Below are 22,711 nucleotides of genomic sequence, written 5' to 3' on the forward strand. Positions count from 1 at the left end.
AAAGCTGTGCTTACAGTCACTTTAATCCACTTCTGTCTATTGCTCCAGAAGACTCCAGTGGTTGTCAGATGTGCTGACCTGGCTACGAGTGGAGCTCAGGAGCTGTTATTCCCAACTGGTCTCTGCAAGAGGGGAATATTACAGAATTGTACCTAGGAGAGACAAAAGCCTGTTCAGCCATGAAGCTGGCATAAAATAAGATTCAGGATCAGGAGCAGACAGGCATCTCTCATGAAACTGGAACCCAGAAGCCTCCAAGTCTTCACTTCTTCCTAAAGCAGCAGCATTGGGCACTCCATTGTTTTCCATCTCTGCCCTTCTCCAGTGTTTTTCCCTTGCATGCCAAGCTCCCAGGTTGTGCAAGAAGCTTCCTCCTGCTCATTAATTCACATCAAAAGCTTGTTTTCCCAACAGATGTGTCAATTCCCTGCAGTGCTAAACCTTCTCAACTACAACGATCAAAATGACTGGTTTCACAGGATTATCTTCCTGGCACACAGAGGAAGACTTTAAACACTGGGTAATGCTTAGTCCCTCCCAGATATCAGACACACACCATGTGCCTGCAGTACAGGCTGTGAGCCTAGGCCTAGTCATCACTGAGGTACCACATCAAAATCAAGCGAACGTTGCAGGTTTGTTTTAATAGTTACACACTTGGAATTCCTCCTTCTATGGCTTGGTGGAAAAAAAAAAAAAAAAAACCAACCCAAAAACACAGTACAAATTACAGACACAAGTCACAACTGAGAAACATTTCCCTTTGGACAGAGACATAAATGCAGAAATGATGGTGCTGGGAATCACTGCAGACTCTGTTAATGCCTGTGAGAACTTAGCCCAGTTACCACCAACAAATAACCACACATACTTATTTGTGAAGACTCCACAAACAAATAGCAGCTCTTTCCAAAATAACAGGGATACCAGTTTCCTTCCTTGGCCCTGTCTCTCCCACATCCCAGCCACAAACAGACTTGTACTTTCAAAGGGAATGGGATGCCACCAATCAGAAAGTCACAAAAAGGAAGTCTGTTGCTGGAATCTGTTGTGAGAAATCCTGGTCCTCAAAAAGAGCCGAAATACATCTTTCTTCACCTCTGCTCCTGGCCTGCCTGGGGCCAACCTGCCCAGCCAACTCCTCCTCATACAGCAGGCACTGGTCACTCAGCTCCCAGTTCTGCTGCTGCCTGACCCAGGAGAGTCACTGCTGCCACCAACATGCAGACTGGAAACCCCCAGTTCCCTTCTGAATGTTGCCAGCTACTGAGACGATCAGAGCAGGAGGGATGCTATTGGACCAGAGCAAGAGAGGTGCTATCAAGTCAGTTGTGCAGCTACACCTGCTCCTTTCTCTCAAAATTCCTCTTCTTTTTTGGCTTCTCCCCTTCTCTGGCACAGATCCCCTCTGGCAGCAAGGTGTATCACAGCACTGTGCGAACAGGGGGAACTGCAACAGGTCATGTGAGACTGACATAAAACATCAACCTGGGAACTTGGGTGCACTGATTTCTCCTTTGCACATGCAGAGCAACAGCTGGCTTATAAGTATTCATTTGTGCACGTGAGCGAGTGTACATGGAGACGGGTAAGCCAGAAGGCTCTTCCTCTGTAACTTAATTTGTCCAACCAGGGAAAAACAGTCATACTAAGGCATAAATGAATGTATTAAGAAGTGAGGCCAGGGCAGCAAACGGTCTGTTACATTTGCTCAGCTAGGCAGAAAAAAAAGCCAGGACTATTTGCTATACACAGCAAATTGGTGTTCAGTGACTTTCTTGGGAGGTTGAAGGGCAAAAGGTTTTCCTTGACACTACAACTTGTTAAAGTATTACAGCTCTGCAGAAATATTTTACTCCTGATGGACACTGTATGCTGTTAAGACTGAAGAGTTTAACAACCTGCCAGACACAAGAGGGTAAAGCCCTGAATAAATCACAACAAATGAAAATACTGTTAGCAGTTTCATAATTTAATGAAAAAGTACTTGTAAAAAGGGGACATCTGAAAAAGACCGAGTCCATCTTGGAAAATTGTATATATATATATTTATATATATATAAAACAAAATGCAAAAACACAAAACAAATTTGACAAATAAGGTTAAGAGGTAATACTTCAAACAGTTAGCCACCGAACACACAATAAAACCTAGCAAATGCACTTTGGGGACAATACTTGAGAACTACATAACCAAGGGCTCCTTCATATATCTATTAAAATAATGTAAAAATTAGCAAAACCATCGCCCAGACTGCAAACAAGTGAATTAATAACCCCAGAAGAGCAGAAACGCTGAGTTTTGCTGAAGCACCGTTTTCCCTCCCTTCTGTCATAGGCTTTCAGACACAAAATAACATGAATACTTTGCTGACCTCCCAGGTAACTGTTCCCAGTACAAGCTTCATAAAATTTCATGACCAGCAAGAGAGGATTACTAATAAATATCGAAGGAGAACTAAGAGAATCAGAACTGGAATACAAACGTACAGACATTTGTTTACTTATTCTGAATGACCCATGGCTTAGAACACAAAGCATTTCCCATTAAAATAAAATATGTGGAAACCTAAAATGCTACTGCATATTTACAACAAAGGAAATAATTTTGGAGATACAGCTCTAGAAAGATCAATTACACAAATATACAGAAAATCAAGCAGTAAAAAACCAAAAAGATGCATGAAGCAAACAGAGAAGAATTGCCAAGTATACTTTTTATTTCATTACTGTAAAATCCTCCAGCCCCTGACCTGCTAGTCCCATTGTAACTATGGAGATTTCAAAGTCTAAAACAAATCTAAAAACATCATTGCCATTTCCCAAGCTAAATGCAATAAATTAAGACTACGAAGAAAACCAGAATAGTCTTCACACTGGGTGGGGAACACCTTTTGTTTCTAGATAAAATGAACCCTCAACAGGATGGAGCCATATGATGTGCCCTAACTAAACTACAGCCCATGCGATGCGGGGATAGTGGGTGTTATGTATTTATGAAATGTACAGCGTTTCAGAGAGAAACAGTGCAGTTACCTTGTTGATCAACACAACACCATCTGGAAAACAGGAAGTTCTTTTGCATTTGAACAAAAATTCCACACTGAAACAAAGAGAAAAGAATTCCCCCTCCTTTCTCACATCCTCAGTACTGGCTGAAATTTAATCGCTACTTAACAACCGCTGCTAATTTTAAAAGACATTTAAAAAAAAGTTTTAGTTTGGGAAACAGCAACTGATCCAGAGATTGAAAAGCAGCTAAGTAAAATGATAGTTTTTCAGCAATTAAAAAAAAAACCAAACAACAAAAAACCAAACAAAACACAACCATATTCCAAATGATGACTGGCTAAAATTTTACAGACCTAGATGCCAGAAGTAAGGCTTCTATACCCATATTCAGGCAACCAGGGTTGAAAATTTGTGCCTGCATAAAAGTTCAGATGGAATTATTTCTAATTCACCTTATTTTAAAAATTACCAGGTACAAACATCTCTGGACATGAAATCTCAGTTTCAAGAGGAAACTGGCATCACTGGTGATTGCCTAAATTTAAGTGTCAAATAGCATTTTTCTTTGAAGTAGTACATCTACTTTTGTAAACACTATCCACAAAATTAGCCATCTGTACTTGTTAGCTGGGTAAAATATTTACAAGTGCATCCCACAACAAGCAACTATGTACAGAGATTAAAAAAAAAAACTGAAGTACTAGAAGTTGTATATTTACAAAATAAGCAAATTATTGTGAAGAGAAACACAACCTTCAGCAAAAGCAGGGAACGGGGGGGGGCATGTCTAGAGGTCAGCGATTTTGGCAGCGCCAGCAACACCTGCTCCCACCCTCCGCAAGGAGCCTGCAAACACCACTGCAGTTCAAAGCCTCCTGCAGAAGAGGATCATCACTTAGTAGTCACTTTCGGCCTGGTCCAGCAGAGCACACCGGCATGTGCTCGGAGATCTGAGCACAAATGTTCCCGGGGGAGGAAACCACAGCAGGACTTTTCACGTGCTTAACTTCCTAACACATCCGCAAGTGCGTTGCTGGATCAAAGCCACATTGCAGGTGCCGTAAGAACGCAGTTACAGTGTCTTTGTTTGCAGTCTCTTGCACCGCGTCAGAGCAATGCAAGAACTTCTATACCTGTCCACCATCCCAAGACTGACATAACATGAACACGTTGCCTTGCACCCAAACTGAGCAAGGGGGAAGCAGTCTCCTGAATTTACACTAAGATTAACCGCCTCATGCTCTCCCAGATGTTACCCTCTAAATAAAAGACATCCATTTCCACATGACTTTGCAACAACGCAGTTAACCTCGCCAAGACTGCCAGCCAATTCACAGTTGAACAAAACTACTCTGAGTTCTCTCCCCTCCCCCCATCCCCTACTGCAACCTCTTCCTCACGTAGGTCCTGGACTGTGTTCTGGAACCTTTTGATGCTGAGCTTTGCACTGGTACATTGGAGTACATAAAGGCTGAGTTACCCCGTGGGGGCTTCTAATCACCTTTGTACCGAACCGTGAGAAATCATATTCTTTTTGTTCCTATTGTGACAATCTCTTCCAAAGTCCTTACTTGGGCTTTCTCTCTCTGAGCTACTCCGTCTTAATCTCACTTGCTCTTTGTTTTCATCACTTTCTGCTTCAGAGTCACTGAGCTCTAAGTCAGGACAGTACCCATCGTTGTCCTGATATGGAGCACCTTCAAGTGTCTGCTTGCTCCACAAGCGATCTTTTGTTGCAAGTCTTCTCGTTGGTTTTTCACAGCACCGAAGATCTTCCGTGGTCCTCACCAGACTGTTGGTAGCCTCTTTGAAGGACCGGCTAAAGTGTTCTATGGTGGACTTTCTGAAACCACTCTGACTGGCTAAGTGAGCTGTGAGCACGGACTCTTGTTCATAGGGCGTCTGGCTGGAGCTGTCTCTCTGGCTCACGTCTCCAGCCCTGCCCATCAGACCATTGGACTTGGCTGCCAGCCTCGAGTTCTCCTGCTGCACCCGCCCATTCCCAATGGAAGACTGTCCGTGCAAAGCAGCCTGGAGTGCTAGGGGCTTCCCAGACGGCTGGCCCCGGTAAAACTCGGGCATCTGTGTGGGGCCAGAGTCCTTCACCTCGCCTCGAGGCTTCCCAATCCCTGCCAGCAATCCGTTACTTCTGCTGTCGTGCTGATACCTGGAGTAAGATTTTGCTTTCATTTCAAATGATTCCTTGGACACTGGCACGCTCCGTTTGCTGTAAACGGTGCTGTTGTTGTCAGGAGACAGCGGTCTGTTGCCAGGCTTCAGCGAATTATTCTTGCAATCTCCTAGTGCTGATTTGGGCATTTTCAGCTTCAGCGTGATCCTGGGAGGTGGGTAGAACAGTGTGTTCTCTAGTGCACTTGTCAGGGTATGGCCTACAGGAGAAAGAGAAAAGAAGGCAGAAGAAAAAAAGGCTTTTTTAAAAGCAGGTAATCGTTTTGTTATCTGTAACAAGTTTTATAGTCCGTTAGAAGGTCATTCAACAGTAAGAGGCATTTGCAAACAATTAGTGTGAAATTATTTTGGGACATTAAAGAGAAGCTGAGATAATTAAAACTGTTCCAAATTATCCGCCGTTTCAGAATTTAGGTAAGCATTTTAGCATTTCCATCAAAGACAACAATGTGCCCTTTTTACAGGGCTTTAAGCCAGTGAACTCAACCAGTTTTGAGACATGACTGAAGTAGTTCCAACAAAGCTATAAAAAAGGTTCATATTCAGTTTTGGATGGAGAAAAAACAATGCTTCAAACTGAGTTTCAATTTGGACTTAGTTCAACTCTCTGCTTCATATTACAAAATTCTCTACGCGTTAGAAGTCTTTTCACCCTAATATATTAGTCTTTATGACACATGCATACAGCACCATTGCAAAGTAGCTATCAAGCTATTCTAATAAGCATTAAAAAAGCAATTGTATTTGTGAAGACATAAAATAAATTCAGTTGACATTTTTCATAAAATGCATTTACACAAAACTAAAGTGCTTTAGGGTAGTGCTGCTACCACAAAGTACCAGCCTGATCTAAAACAGCTTAAAAAAAACAAACCACCCTCTCAGTACTTATGAAACCTATCCATGTTTCAGGGGTAGAGGAAAAAAACCACTAAGATTTCACTCTAAATTGGTCATTAAAAACATAGCGTGTATCTCAAAAAGAATAAAGATCTCCATTTCACTTTGAAAAAAAAGCTGCCTACCCTATTAAAAAATAAAAAAGTAATTGCACCGTAATATATACTCTTCCTCTTTCCAAATGCTGGGTTCCTGATTTCAAAACTGTCACTATAAAAATGAAAGGCAGAGTGAGTTTTAGTACATCAGCATTCCTAACCAGTTACTGTTCACTACTAAAATCCAGAGTACTTAAACTCTTACTGAAGGAGAGTAACTGCAGATGGCAGGCTAAGAAATGCTCATCAAGCATACAAGGCAACGTGAGAACAACAGTGATTCCCATCAGTCACTCTTCTGCCTGAAGGAACCAACTTCTGACAGTAAGCAAAAAACCTTCTCAGCTGGAGAGCCAAGCAGCAGCACAGAGCTGGCTCTGGTGAACCAGAAACATCAACCAGCAGTCAAGGAAGTGGAAATCTAGAGATCACCACCAGCTCGTTTCTGCTATCTGGATGCTGTAGTGATCGATAAGTAACAGGCACATACCAGCAACAGCCATAAAATAAATATCCAAGTAAATATTTTATGAGATTAAAGCATTTTGTGCATGTTGCGACCTTCATTTACTGAATACTCAAGTTTTTCAAATGGCGATTTACAATGCTAAAAACACTAACTAGGAACACATTTTTTAGTTTAAATACAGATAATATTTGTTAATATTGTACATTTATACTATTACCTGCAGCAATTTCCTGATTAATGAGCTGGACGTGCAAATTGAAGACCTGTTCGTGTACTTTGCTGTGAGACAACTTCAGTTTCTCTCTCCTGCTTACCATGTAGCAGAGGTTTCTTACCTATGGAGGAACAAAAGGAGACTTAGTATGTCATAAGAAAACAAGTCCTGCCATAGTTTAAAAAGTGCATCAACAGCAGAATTAAAACACCATTATGTGCAAAATCCCTTGGAAAAGCTGCTGTGAATATTACCGAACACAAGTAACTATGAATTAAAAAAAGATACCCTGGAGTTTTCTATTTGCCAATTTAATGAAGGCCTTGAATATATTCTGCAAGACAGCAGAATGTATCTTCATCTATAGGAACAGTGAACAAACACAAAATTCCAGTCAAAAGAAAAACAAGTAATTTCTAAAACTTGCTTGTCTGTAAGCCTGCTTCCACTACCATATGATACTGGGACCATTACTACAGACAATACTTATTTCACCCAGAAATTCCCTGCAAAGTGTTTAATAGAATAATTTTTAACAGCTAAACTATGTTTGTTTCCCCCAAAATCATTGCAACATTTAAAGTAATGCTTTTTTTAAAAGCTACTCCAGAAAGCTGGCATATTTGGACCAAAATTTAATGCCTAGATGACCTCTAAAAGAACACTCCAGCTTCTTGAGCAATTTACACATTTTGGTTCACCCATTTAGCGCTCTCTTTTCCAACCTCATTGCTTTGACTCATGAAGTTCAACAAGGCCAAGTGCAAGGCTCTGCACCTGGGTCAGGGAAGTCCCCAGTATCAATACAGGTGTTAGCTGCCCTGCAGAGAAAGACTGGGGATACCACGATGGATAAAGAACTGGATGAGAGCCAGCAATGTGTACTTGCAGCCCAGAAAACCAACTGCATCCTGGGCTGCATCAAAAGAAGTGTGGCCAGCAGAGCCAGGGAGGTGATTCTGCCCCTCTCCTCCACACTGGTGAGACCCCACCTAGAGTACTGTGTCCAGCTCTGGAGTCCTCAGTACAGGAAATACATGAGACTGTTTGAGTCAGTGAAAAGGAGAGTCACAAAAACTCTAAGAAGGATGGAACACCTCTCCTATGAAGACAGGCTGAGAGAATTGGGGTTGCTCAGCCTGTAGAAGAGGAGGCTCCAGGGAGACCTTATAGCTGCCTTTCAATACATAAAGGGGGCCTATAAGAAAGATGGAGAGAGACCAGGGCTTGCAGTTATAGGACAAGGGACAACAGTTTTAAATTTAAAGAGGATAGATTTAGCTTGTGCAAAAGGAAGACATTTTTTACAATGAGGGTAGTGAGACACTGGAACAGGTTGCCCAGGGAAGTTGTGGATGCCCTATCTGTGGATGTGTTAAAGGGCAGGTTGGATGGGGCTTCGAGCAACTTGGTCTAGTGGGTGGTGCATCCCCTGCTCATGGCAGAAGGGTTGGAACTAGACGATCTTTAAGGTCCCTTCCAAACGAAACCATATATATATTCTATAATTCTATCATCCAGATCCACATAATTCTGCTTTCACTATTTGTCTGAGTTAATAGCAATATTGCCACCTAATATAAACAGAATAGGAAAGAGGCACTGCAAGTTCTTGATAAATACTTAAAAGAGCTTTCAGAACACAGAAACTGTGTAGGGGCTGGTTGAAAGATGTGCCAAATATACTTTCCTCAGCACTCAATTCCATCTGTTCAGAACTGGAACCCTTCTCACCAGAAAGGAAATTCCATGATTCCCAAATCTCTATTCATCCCAATATGTAATTAATAGAAAACCATGGCACAAAGTAATTCTTTAAGACAGACATTTCAAAATATGCATTACCTCCACTCAGATTAAGTACACTAATTTCAATAAAATTTGATGCAAACCAACTATTTGTAAAAAAAAAAAAAAAAAAAAAAAAAAAAGAGAGAGAAAAACCTCAAAATGGTGTCTGGAAAGAGAAAGCACCCCAAAAATCCCAATTCTCCACTCAAAGCACATTATGGCTTTTTGTATTTCTATTTTTTTAAACAAGGGTCCGTATCCGAAGTGGTCCTAGAAAAGGAGATCCGAGATTGATTATGACTAGATTCAAGACAGCAGTTACACTGACAAGCACAAATCTCAGCTCCAACACTCATCTCCCTGTATTTTCATGTTCTTCTCTCCCCAGTATTGTTTTCCCTTTTCTTACAACACTATTTTCTCTCTTATGCTTTTTCTTCCCCTCTCCAATGTTTCTGGATCACATTTAGCACATCTGCTTTATCTTATTACCTGTTTTATATTCACTACCTATCTCTCAGCATTTGAAAACTGCAAGTGCTTACTAGCCAACAGGCCAACATAATGGGCAGCCCAAGTGGTAACACACGTGGCTTCCTCCCCCATCAGCTGCCAGAAAAAAACAGTATAAATCACTTCTCTGAATTTTGCTGAAGGACTCCATCTTTTCAAACTCCCAGCTAGCTGGCAATCTGCTAAGAGCCCAGATAGCTTCTGATAAAAAGACAAATTTCCTTTTTCTCAGTAAAGCCACAAGCAGTGGTAGAGTCAGTGGGTTCTCTTCAGACTGCTAACCAACCGCAGCACCTAAGGCAGCTGCACGCAGTGAAAGCTTCTAGGTCAAGAGAGCTACAAGTGATACAGCCTGCCCACTACCTGGGACTAGCTGACAGCATGCTGGTGAGGAGGAGATACTAAGAGTCCTGAAACCAGATGTAATGGGAAGTGGTACAAGTACAGGGCAACAATCTTCTGTGCCTGTGGAGCCAAAAAGTCACTGTGGAAATTAACCATCTAGGACTTCACCTACTTGCCTTCAAACCACGATGGTGAGAACTCTGCTTCAACATATTTTTAGGATCCCCCAAAAGCTTAATGCACACTCACCAAATAACATTTAATGCTTGACCTATGCAAATTGATTTTTCCAAACCCAGACTTAACTAGCATTTACCATTCTATTATAATCATTACAAAAGGCCTTTTTAATTACAAATCAAAAGTCCTTCCATACCAAAACAGAAGGTGGAAGGTAAGAATTTGTTAAGCCTGCTCCATTCCTTTTGCTGTTTGCATTTACTTTTGTTTAACAACAATAGCATTTTTTTTTGTTACTGAATCTGTATCACTAGCAACTACTACAGCTGGTTCAAATAAATTCACTGTTTTAATATTTACTCGATTGCAGTGGAAATCAAATAGTCAATTAGCAAGTATGTCCATTGTGCATATAAACATGCATCTTAAAAGATATAAAGCAATATCCTCTAAGCAAGTCAGAAGCACTCCTTTCACATTGAATCTCTCACTGGACTGAGAAGTGACATTTCCTGAAAGTCTCTGCAGCAGGCAATGCAGCATCTCAAAAGACTGGAGTTGAAGGCCTTTTTTTTTTTTTGTAATTATCTCCCTGTGCTCCCTCCATTCCCACTCTCATGCACAAAGAACTTGCTCACCTACAAATAGTTTTTCTATTTAACTTTACCAGTTAAATTCTTACCCTCTCTAGGTCCTGCCTCAAATGCATGAACATCCTCATGCGAGTATGAATGCTATCTTCTTTGGGCTGCACCAAACCATTTTCTTCATCCTCCTTAGGAGGAAACAATGGCTTGTTAAAGTTACTTTTACGCTTTAGCTTCCAATAATTGTAGATGAAGTCTACAGCAAGTTTAGGAAGGCCTAGTTCTGCTGCAACATCCTCCACTTTAACTAGTGAGTAAAACTCTTCTTCCAGCTCTCGGAGTTTCTGGGCTCGCAAACTGGTTTTCTCACTCTCTGTTTGCTTCTGGTCTGACATGCTTTTGGGGTGATCATCAACATCAGGCAGCGAATTCTGTTTGTTCTTGCTGTGCTTTAGACAGTATGACTTGAACTTGACCTCATCCCCATCATCCAGGATAGTCTTCATCTCTAAGCTATGCTCAAAGGCACAGGTGACATGAAAGGCAGTGATGCAGCTTTTCACGGAGCACTACAGACAAAACAAAACATCTCAATCACCAACAGTAGTAAAAAAAAACAGAAAAAAGACAGAATTATCTTAATTACATGAAAGTCCATCCCTACAAATCCTATTTCCTAAGCACTCTTCTTCTTATCTGTTGATGTCTTCGAAGTTGGTATCACCTGATTTACTAGCTTCTCATTTGTGAGGTGTTCAATGGAAGAACCTTTCTATCCATCTCTGACCCACACAGCAGCAATCCCTACACATCTCAGCCTTATTCAAAAGAAGGCAACTCAGACTAACTTCTGAATCTCTGCGCTAGTGAACTAACTCGATAGCAAACAGCTATGAGGAACTAGGCATCTATTCAATGGCCATCTACCTTGTAAAGCATCTCTGAACACAGGAAGAACAGTATGTAAAACCAAAATTGCCCTTCTCACATAGACTCGAAAGTCACCACAGGACAAGTACATACCTGAATACAAGCACCAGTTTTCAGTTTGCATAAACTACACACTAGAGCCCATCGACTTGGTGGAATGTGAGACACCTTTGTGATTGGCTCCATCCTTTCTGGGCAAGCAATACTAACCTGCAGACAAACAGAAAAACAGCATAGAAAGCAGTGATCAAGGCAATAAAAACAAACTCTCCATTAATACCAAAAGAAGAAATATGACCACATATTTATCTCACTGTGAGATCTTCATGTGCTCAGACTTCTCAGCAAGGAATCCTAACAGTTCCCACATGAAAACAATATTGTGGAATACCACTAGTTTAACCTGGTGGCTAAAAATTGCAAGCCTTCAAAAGATTTGAGGCATGTACAACATGCCTTGTTATGAATCAGACTGAGAGAGACTGCAGTAAGTGATGCTTAAGCTTATTTCCTTTCAATTCTGTTTGGTCTTTTTGTGGGTTTTTTGTTTTGTTTGTTTTTGTTGATGTGGTGGTTTTTCTTGTTGTTTTTTTCTTTTCTGTGCTCCTTTAATAGGTCTAACTTCAAAAGTACCACAATATAAACTACTCAGAATGAAACAGGGACACATATTCATACTGACCTGAAAAGTTCCTTATTTAAGATCCACAGATCTTCTACAACAGCTACTTCTGTCAGCTCACAATTTGAGCCAGTATCAGTCAACAGCAAGAAAAAGCCTTGCCTCCCAGCTCTGCCTCTCCACTGAGCACTCCCAATGCAAGAGGAGATTCTAACACACTTCCCTAACTACAGATTGTACCAAGTATAATTTGAGAAAGAATACAGCAAGCTTCTCTTACTGCAAAGCATGGTCTACTCTCTTGTGGCAGTTTCCACACACTTAAGTCTGGATTATACATTTGTCTCTGGTAGACCAGATAATGGATACTAATACAAAAAGAAAGAAAAAAAAAAGTATCAGAGAAGCACAGGATACCTTTTTCCTGTTCTTTCATACTAACATTCACATATCCATTGTGATAGAAATTTCTCAAATGCCTGTTGTCCATAAGGAAAAAACACAGATTGTTCTCCATAATTTAAACACCAAAACAGACATCAGTTATGTCTGTAGGCACCCCAGAGCCACTCCTCATAGACAGGATTCAACCAAGGGCAGAATCAAAGAGTTGGCCAACTCTGAACGATCAACATGCAGAACTGGGCCAGTATGAGAACAGCACATGGCAGATTTCAGTGAGGTAACTGCTCTGTCTCAAGAATCCTAGTCTTCAAAACCTTGGATTTTGATGTTTACACAGCACTTTTTTAATTCAGCAGTTGTGTGCTTTGGAGGACTACCTGCCTGAAGCAGAAACACAGTACTAATTGTAGCTAGGAAGATCTCCACCTTCCTATAACAATTCACCTGAACAGAGCAGACCTTTATTTCCACTGGTGGGATAGGAGCCTCTTCTCAAAAGGGTCAGATCTAAGAATCAAAGTAAAGAAGCTTCGTAGATCATGCTTTGTGGAACTGTGAGGATAGAATAAAGCTGTTTCCTTAAGAAATCAGTTAGCTGAGATTTGAAAAGCTTTTTTTCTTTTTCCTAGAAAACTTTAAGAGCATTATGCTACAATACCTTTCATACATTACCTCCATAATCCTCTCCTAATGAAATCCAGGTTATATGAATTAATGTATGACAATTAAACTTGCTGACCAGAGTCAGCAGACTAAACTGAATTTCCTAGCTCCCATTTTGGGGTACATCAACAATCACTGGATGCATGCATTCATTTTAAAACCTGCATAATCCCTGAGAAGGAAAGGTTTTGCTTCAGCAAACCTCCTCTGTGAGGTGGACTTAAACAAATATAGTGGTACTAAGTTGATGGAGTCTGGGAATCATAGTTTCTGTACTCAAACTGAGTATTTTTGCTGTTCTCTCCTTATAATTGCATTGGCCTAAGGATCATTTATAGTAGGTGGAAAAGAGAGCGCTGCAAGAAATTACTTGGTTCATCATTTCCACATTTGAAAAAGCTGATCAGCAGTTCATGAATTAATGACTTAAAGTGACTGAAATACGATTTGTATTTGTTATAGTACTTCACTCCCTGATTCCCTAGTTGCAAGCTGCATCTTCTGGAATATACTGAGGTCAACGAGCTGCATGGCCTTTCCAGAAGCCTTCATTAGAAAGACAGTCAGATGCTTCACAGGGGGTCCAGGCAGAAATATGTGATGCTCTCATCAAGTAGAGATGACAAACAATTTATCTCTCGCAGTATTCCTATAAATTGGTGGGAAAGTGACAAAGCTGTCCCTGAAGCTCTTGAACAGTTTCACAAAACCATGTCCAGTACTCTTAAACATCATCAAATATACCTTTTTGCTTCCAAAATAAAAGAACCTTTTATCAACCTAACTTGACCTTCCTCAAAACAGAGGTTACAAGTCACACAGGTATTTCTGCAGCAATACTGTACAAAGACTGACTCCAATTCTCATCTTAGTTACCACGACACTAAGAGGGAAGACTGGGAATTGAAGGCATTATATCAGCTTGTCAAGTTGTTTGTATTACTTTCAAAGAAAAACCAAAATCTTCAGTGAATTTTGCTGGGGACTGAGTAATACCAGCTTTCCACCAAGCTCCACAGTAGGAGCTGAGAATTGACAGAGACCTTCTCCCTGTCCCTCTCTGCCCCTTTTAATGCTCTCCTTGCTCCCCTCCCCAGAGGGGACTCATAAGGTCAGGAAACAGTTATGATGGAAATAGTGTCAATTCAGCTAGTAACTCTGCCTGTTTATATTACCCCACTTTGTCAAAGCACAAAGAGGCACTTATAGTGTCAGGTGCTGTTTATTTATACTAGTCTCATGCTGTCCTGCATGTTTCTAATATTTAAAGAGAGGAATCAATGCAAAGTCTGCTTGAACTTCACAAGGGATCCAGGGAGTGGGGAGGCCAATCTTTTCATTCCCCAAAACCTCCCATCCCAAGGCAGAAATGATCCAACTGCTGTAACATGTAGCTGTTTTCTCTGTTATTTCTTCACATTGTATCAGGTTACATTTTGAGTGGGAGAGTGAGGAAAATGGGCTGTAGAAAACTCTTACGCACATGAACTGCCATCTTGATTGTCACCCTGCTGTCCTCTGCTCCACTGCTAACCTGCCACCAGCAGCTGCATGGGTGCACAATTACCTGCATTGGTGGCTGACTAGGGCAGCTGGAGCACTGTCGCTCACAGCAGCTAAGGACAGTCAATTTGATACCCTTCCAGTTGTAGCAAGAAAGAGTAACTCTGCTTCAGCTAACACCACACTGATTGAGGGGGGAATGTAACTGTAATGGGTTATCTAAGGCAGAGAAGGACCTTGAATTTCAAAACACAGCATAAGTTCTAGTCTCAGTGTTGCTTTTTTTCTTTTTTTATTTAAAGAATGCTTTTTAAGAGATCATGAAAGAGACTACACATTTACACTAAAAGACAATAAAGGCAGAAGAATAAAAGGATAGAAACCAACGATGAGTCCACTTTGGAGAGTAAAAACCTCTGAATGACTCCATCAGTCAAGTGAGGGTTAAGAAAGCCCTTTGACATGGGTAGCTAACAGCGAAGGGAGGAAAGAATAAACATTTTAAATCAGTGCTGAATGAGTTAATGAATATACCTGATGTAACTGCATGCAACAATGCTAGCCTATACTTGGTGACTCATGGAGTTCCTCTTTGAGCCTTTTACCACAAGGCACAGGCAGGCATGTTTATGGCCCATTCCTCTCTACATTCTGCCTGGCTCCATTTTATTAGGGTCAGAAGAGGAAATGGCAGCACCTGTTTCTTTCTAGGGAGTCCTAACGTGCTACTATCTTGGGGAAAAGAAAAATAGGTATATGGGAACACACATTCTCCCCTGAAGTATCTATACTCAGGTCTTGACATTCTGGGCCTTATTTGTCCCTTGCAGCACCTAAGGCCATGGAGACTCTTCCAATGGGAACTGACCCACCATTTTAGTAGAGATTCCCAAAGGATTTTCTGGCTTGTTAGTGACTGAATTGTTTCACAAGTAACAGCGCAGGAGATCAAGAGAGAAAATGGATCCAAGAAGCTTGTCATGCCCTTACTGGCAGGTGTCACCTCCTCACTATGGCTGACACATTTGGCATTGGTGTGGAGGGGAGAAGGTTTCCAACGCCTGGAGTTACAGACTGGACCATTGGGAGCAGCCAGATTCAAGCTCTCCTACCTGGGTGCTCCTCTGTTTCTCTCCCTCAGCTACAGGGAGGTGGGAAAGCAGAATGTCCTCCCTGCCCTGCTGTCACCTACTTCCCAAACCTGCTGGCTCCTCTTCTGTTGGCAAGAACACCAAGGCAACCACATGCATAAAGGACCTCTTTGGAAAACCAGTGTGCACAGAGTCAGTAGAGCTTCCAGCCAAGACACTTTGTAAGCATATTTTTTTAATTTTGAAGTAAATATTTAGGTTTTTTCTCAACTCCTCTTGCCTTGAAGGTGGAAGAGATGACAGAAACTACAATTAGGCCCGAAAGGAAAAGCTTAACTGTAAAGATAGCCTCTTTGAAAAGAAGATATATGCCTGAGACAGAGCTAGGAGTTACATATTGCATCTGCTTGCTATGTGAAAAAAATGCCCAGAATCTTAAGTTTTTTGAACATGAGGCCTGGCTGCACTTGGGAGCAGAAGGTTCAGAAAATAAGGCACCCATCCCCCTGATGTCAGGGTGCCAAAAGATTTGCCTGCTGCCTTGCATTAAACCTCTAATGGATCTGTGGATCTTACAGAAAGGAAAGAGCAATACTCCAAATACAAAATTAAACATACACTCCACCTATACACAAGTGAACATTCTGATTTACAGAATTATACTGTGATGATAAACTTGATCCAAAATTGAGGAAGAAGTGTAAAGCTTCATTATTAAACTCTCCATAGACGTATGCATGGATATATATATATAAATTAAAAAAAAGCCTTTACTTGTAAGATATAACATAAAAGATAGCAAGTTTAATCTTCCCACTGTTCAGAAAAAGCAAAACTGCAAATACAAGAATCCATCCTATACAAATAATGCAATAGAGGGTATTTAAAGAAAACACAGAAAAGGAGAGTAGATGTATTCATGCATATCATACACTTAAATGAGCACACAAATTCATCAGAAAGTAAGAGAAACAATAAAGCTGCAGTTTTACAGCAAACACTAGCTTACATTATAACCCTTTCTAGCAGGTCACTCAGATATTATACCGACACCAAGAAGTCATTGCTGAGTAAATGGAGGGCACAAAGTGATTAATTAATGGAACATAAGCTGGACTCTCTCCCAGTCCTCACAGACTGTGCAGACTCATCAGAATAAAGCCAGGTATGAAGCCAGCCAGATACCTTAAATCATGAGAACCTAAAAAGGCAGAGGAAGGAAGAAGAAAAAGGAGAACAGAGAGGAGTCTATGATGATACAAGAGAAGGAGGCAGAAATCAGGTTTTACCTCTGGAATCCAGAGAGCACAGCTCACATGTGCCCACTTGGTCCCTGTCCTAGTAGCTTTCATGGCACCTCCTCTTTTGGGACACAGGAGACACTGAGGATGTATTCCCAGAACACAGGTGCGACACAGCCAGCTCCCTTCAGGTACTTTTAAGATTCCATAGCATGCCTTGGAGGAAAACAGGAATTGCGATCATTGTGCTGATATGGTTTCACACACAAGCATTACTACTATTCACACAGAGCAAAGCTTTCAAACAGTAAAGGCACAGTTTGGCCCTCACTTATTCATTCTCCAACTTCTGTACCTTAATACAAGTCAAGTAATCAAAGAGATAAACAGCCTCTAAACCAAAGTGGTTTTATGTTGGCTTCTTTTTAAAACATGTGCTAATATTATTTGTTTATAGTGTAAGACATACCAGTTGTGACTGCACAACACCACTGGTGTTAAGAACCTTCATACTTGCTTTTAGTGACTTTCAAATTTCTGAAGCAAAAAAACCATTGACATTTCTTTAAATTAGCTTCTATATTTAATCATTATTAAAATCACAATTTCCTAGCACTAGTAACTTTACACTCTAACATAATTGTATTGAGATGTGAAGGGAGATGAGCTGTTTGACTGAAGACTGTTTCCTGCAACAATAAGCTACCTTTGTAATTGTAAATACTGTGAACTGTGACTTTTACAGTTCTGTAAATAGTTTGTTACTTTAAATATTTATAATACTGAAAAAAACCCCAAATAAAACATGGCATATACCAAAATTATGAGATACTGGGTTTTATGTCTATTTCCTGAGTATTGCATTTAACTCTTCAGAAAATTTGAACTTAAGTTTTGCTGGGTTTGAGAATTAAAAACAAAAATGAAAATGAAAAAAAAAAAAAATCAGTCTGCTTTCTGATTCAAATTCCTAGCAGTTCTTAATGACGAACTACATGTATATCTAGCTATATACCCTGCTGTACACACATACAGACATATCAGAGCTTAGTGTATATGAAATCATTGGCTATCACCAAGGTCTAATTCCATGCAACTGCTCCAAATAAAAGCTGTATCAAAAGGGTGGCCTTCACCATTCCTAAAATCACCTCTGGTAACAGTAACATTGAAAGCCTCAATAGAACATGATCTTTAACCGTAATCAGTCTTTCAAATTCAAGTCCAGCACAAAATTCTCACATATGCTTCTCCTGCCTTCTGATTATAGGATGTCAGTATTTAATATGATGTGCAATCATAAAACATTGCACATTTATGTCAGGCCTGTAGAAAGGGGGACTCTTCCAAATTAAATCCTGCATTATGGAAGAGACTTCGCCAAGACTGACAAACGTAAATGCTGTTTTGATGTGACAATTGTTGCAAAACCCAACAGGGGGAGCTGTAATCTAAAATTTTACAAGTGATTTTTTTTTTTTCTCTCTCTTATGTGGCACATTCCCACCAGCATTCTTTCTATTACTAAAGCAGAAGTGGCATTACAACTAAGATCACATTTAAGAGGTCGGAAATGGACTAAAATTTTTTTCTAATTTAATCCAACTAATGACTGGAGGAGGACTAGTCTACTAAACCAGTAATTTCACAACATGTTTGAGCTGGGGCAAGAGGGAATTGTGAAGGATGAAATCTCTCACACACCTCATTCACCCCCATCCCCAAACTGTGTGAAGACAAACAGACCTGAGGTTACTTCATGAAGTAGGGCCAAACCAGATTAAAAAAATCAAATTGTTTATTGCTATTGTTAGGGTTAGCTCCAACCCAGACACAGTCCCCAGTTTGTTTCAGGCAGATCTGCCAGAGGGAAGCATCAGAAGCAAGGAGACAGCAGGCCAACAGCTCAAGCTCAGTTGCCAGCAGGCAACCACAAGCCTCTAACTGCAAGTTCATCATCCCTTTTGCACAAGCACGAGCAGGGGCTGAAGCAGGTGGCCCAGCTGCTGGTTGTATTCCTGTCACTGACCATGTTACTGGCACACAGGCTCACGTGGCTGCTTCACACAGTGAATCAGATCAGTAAAGCAGTCAGGCTGGAAGCCAGCCCACTGCAAGCAGGGAGATGACAGGTCTTTCTTCAGCCAGATATGTTTTCCAAGTACTACTTGCAGTCAGTACAAAAATACATTTAACAAAAAACTTCTTAAGTCTCTATTCAATTTACAGGAAAACCCCCTTCCAGGACAGGACACACAGAAACCACAGGATTCATATCCCTTTGCTGATTATAGGAATACCTCTGCCTGACTACACTGAGCCCAGCCAGTGTAATGACTTGGCTACATCAGAAATGTTATAAACGTGAGCAACATTCAGACTGAGAGCACAGTTACTGCAGGTGCTTATGCCTTCTGAAAAAGACCAGTCTGTTGAAGTGCCTACATGTGGTTTCAGATGGCTAAATTTGGACAGCCCATGTCTGGTTGACTAGTCAGACCAGGAAGAAAAACCCCAGCTCTGAAACAAACAGTCTTTAGATTCTTCACACAGAGGCAAGCCAGCATTTCTTGTCCTGTTTATGTTCAAAAGCAGGTTTATTAATAGGGGGAAAATTGTTCATAGTCCTAGAGGAAGTACTTGAAAGACCCAAGAACACGCTCTGTCTATTAGACTGCAGGTGCCCACATATGTGCCATGTTAGTCCATTTCATCTGCTGTAACTGTTAGGGTACAAAAATTCAACTTAGTTGCACCACCCTTCGTACCTAGAAAATCACAAAGCCCTCCAATTAACATTTTATTACTAGATAAAATTCCACACTTGCCAAGGCAAACTAAGACAAGACACTCACCATTTTTTGTAGGCACTAACCTGATGGACACAGATGTTACACTTGTCACAAAACACCATGTCATTCCCATCTTCACTGTCGGGGGATCGGCACACATCACAGATGACATCTTCATCATACTCAATACCCAATCCTTCTTCAGTCTCAATAGCATGGTTCATGTTCTCATGACAGTGCCGTTCTAGCACTTCAATTGTCTTTTCCATTGTGTTTTCATCCAGGGCTCCACATCCTGTAGCAAAGAAAACAGATGGGGACTTACAGGACAGTCAGGTGTTCCTGACTTGAGTCTGAAATGCAGGGAGAAGGGCAACTTATAGTAACTAACACCCATAGTAAAAATAAAAAGTAAAATAAAAATAAAAAACCTGTTTCACTCACTGGGTAATTGTAGCATTATCTTATAAATACAATTAGAACTACTATGGAAATAAAAGTTTAAGTTGTACATAAAATACAAGACTGCACCTTGAAGAAAAAACTACAGCATAAAAGGCAGACAACCATTTCTGTAACTGCTAGCTGCTCCCATAAAGCCCTCCTTCCACCTACATCACTTTAAGAAACACTAATGACATCCAAAATTACACACAATGTTCTTCTGAAGACTAACTCTCTAGGAAATAAAACTTACCAGGAACACTTTAGATCTTACAAAAACACAGAAGTTGCCACCATCTAGTACACTAATAGAGGGATAAGCACGATGGATATAAAAAGTGCTTTTATGGTTTTACTGGGTTTTTAAAAATAAAATAGCAGATAAACATACTGCTGACAATCCGTATTACCTGTTCACTTGAACACTACACATGCTATATACACTTATTAATAACCAATGCTGCCCATAGTACACTATTTACTCAGACCTTCAAAGTTTGGGATATTCATGTAACAAATAATATCAGAGGATAACATTTTAACTGCTGAAGTGTGCACAAGTACTGTGTTCTCACTCCCCGAATTAAAGGAATTACAGAATCATTCAGGTGGGAAGGGACCTTCAGAGGGTTCCAGCCTAATCCCTGGCTCCAAGCAGAGTCAACAGTGAATCCACACAAGGTTGTTGCTCAAGAGATATGTCTAGTCAAATCTTGAAAATGTCCATGGATGGAGAGAGATCTGTCCCTCAGAAAAGCTTTCATTTTGCCAGCAGCATTCCTGTATGCCTGGGAAGCTTGTCCTTGCTTCTACCTCTTACATGCTTTGGAACTGGAGCTCACTCATTAGTTTCCTCCTTCACACATCCAGTGTCCTAACACATCTACTTGTTTTCCTGAATGTCTGGATGGATCTTTCTTGTGCCTAGATGAGACTGTTTATTTAAAGTCCTGCCAGTTCTCTTCAGCAGTTCCACTCCTCTGAGTTGCCTCTCAGATCCCAACTACCAGTTACCTGAATAAGCAGAAACCTGCTCTCCTGAAGCCCAGGACCAGAACGCTACTTCCTTTCCTCCCTTCTCTCAGGATCTCAGTCACCACTTTTTCATAGCTATTACAGCCAGAGCTGCCATGGATTATCACATCCCTACAGGTTCTTCCCTGTTAGAAAACAGCAAATCCAGGAGAAGCCAAGTATCTCCCTCCTTCGCCCACCTGTCCTTCCCTAAAGGATCTGCAGTCATCCATGGAAGAATGCCAGCCACACAGGCTATTCCATCACAACTCAGTTATTCCAGTGATAATTCCAAGGTTATTTTCCATAGCTCACTCCCCCTCATAGCCCTCTATACCCACAACTTGAATGGAAAGAAAGAAAGTTTACTTAGCTGATTTAAATGGGCTAGCATGTGTGAAACTTAATTACTCTGTTAAGAACTCAGCATGCAAGCTCCTCAGAACTCTGAACTTGTAGCAATAATATGTTCAAGTTTAAGAAATGGAAACATCTGCTTTTCCTACGCAGAACTCTTAAATTTTGAAGTCCTAAAATTAATTCCACCTGGTGTAGGCTTTTTGTCTCCTGCCTCAGCCTGCAGAAGTTGCACGTGATTTTGGATGTGAATTAGTTTTTAGGCACAACAGGTAAAATACAAAACATTAACAGATTGAGCAGGTCGTTATTTTAAGCATTTTTACCTCCTGTTTCTTAGCATTACCACTCAGTTCTCACTCAGCCTTCTTTAACAGATCTCACACAGCAGACTACAACTCAACAGAACAAATTAATTGCCGCTTTTAAAATTAGAACGTGTTGTGAAATTACCCATTTCTGTAAGCTCTTCATTTAGTTCCTGAAGCCAAAAGATGTCCATGTCATCCAAGTCATAGCGACACACAGATTCTGCCAGTTCCAAAATGTTGATGTAACCTGGTTCTGTGGGCTCCTGGCTGGAACAGTGGATGTATTTCCTGGGTCGTGTATACAGTACTTCTTTCACCTTTTCTGCTACAACCCTAGAGTAAAAGTAAAAAATAAAACCACAAGAAATGGAGAGTTACAGCTTTTTAAGACCCATCCTTTAAAGACATGAAATGGAAAGAAACCTAGTGTTCCACAGATTTTTAGCTAGCCAGTAAGTGTAGTCAGGCTGGGGAGATGGGACTGTAAATGTTATTTCTCCACACAAAATGTGCTAAGGTTTACTACATATACAGAATCTTTTTTAAAAATTTAAGTCTATGCATATGATTTTCAATTTAACAAATGCTACTAGTGCAATGATGCAAGTGTTTTTGAAAGCATTATGCACAAAACCCCTTACAATCTTGTTCTATATTCCTCTTGAATGATAGAAGGAAATCTTGCCAACTGATTTCTTGAAAATACCAGCTTTTTCAGGAGAGCTTAATTTATTCTACAGGAGGGAAGGGGAGTGCTTGCTCTTCATGTGGGATAAACATACTACCCTTATTTTGTAAATGATACTTTATCCATATTACAAATGTATTGCTTCTGTTATGGAAGAAGGATGCCAAGCAAAAATGTAAAGGGGAAAAAAATCAGCTAAAAATCATCCAGAAAACACAGGAGAAAAATATTGGTGTTTCTGATTTTGCAATTAATTTAAGGGATAAAACTCTGTGTGTTATTAGTAAACTAGGCTATGGGAATGGAAAGACTGACCTTAGCTAGATAAAAGTCAATCCTACTCTGAATTCA

At 40.6% G+C, this 22,711-nt stretch overlaps 2 protein-coding genes across 4 annotated transcripts in view; both read right to left on the bottom strand.

The window, feature by feature from the left end:
- The window catches only part of LOC127380048 (regucalcin), a 132,502-nt gene that overhangs the window by 18,070 nt on the left and 91,721 nt on the right, over window positions 1–22,711 (bottom strand). The gene's annotated exons all lie outside the window — the stretch shown is intronic.
- JADE3 (jade family PHD finger 3) overlaps window positions 1,952–22,711 on the bottom strand; it is a 67,505-nt gene continuing 46,745 nt past the window's right edge. For all 3 annotated transcript variants that reach the window (XM_051608450.1, XM_051608451.1, XM_051608449.1), the window contains 7 exons: window positions 21,815–22,005; window positions 19,630–19,841; window positions 16,803–16,970; window positions 11,323–11,439; window positions 10,395–10,868; window positions 6,887–7,004; window positions 1,952–5,402 (listed from right to left, as the gene is read on the bottom strand). In XM_051608450.1, the coding sequence (XP_051464410.1) occupies window positions 4,510–5,402; window positions 6,887–7,004; window positions 10,395–10,868; window positions 11,323–11,439; window positions 16,803–16,970; window positions 19,630–19,841; window positions 21,815–22,005 (2,173 nt within the window). In that variant the 3' untranslated portion in view covers window positions 1,952–4,509. The remainder of the gene's footprint in view (window positions 5,403–6,886; window positions 7,005–10,394; window positions 10,869–11,322; window positions 11,440–16,802; window positions 16,971–19,629; window positions 19,842–21,814; window positions 22,006–22,711) is intronic.

This window comes from Apus apus, chromosome 1 (genome assembly GCF_020740795.1).
Source record: "Apus apus isolate bApuApu2 chromosome 1, bApuApu2.pri.cur, whole genome shotgun sequence".
In the NCBI taxonomy this organism is placed as follows: Eukaryota; Metazoa; Chordata; class Aves; order Apodiformes; family Apodidae; genus Apus; species Apus apus.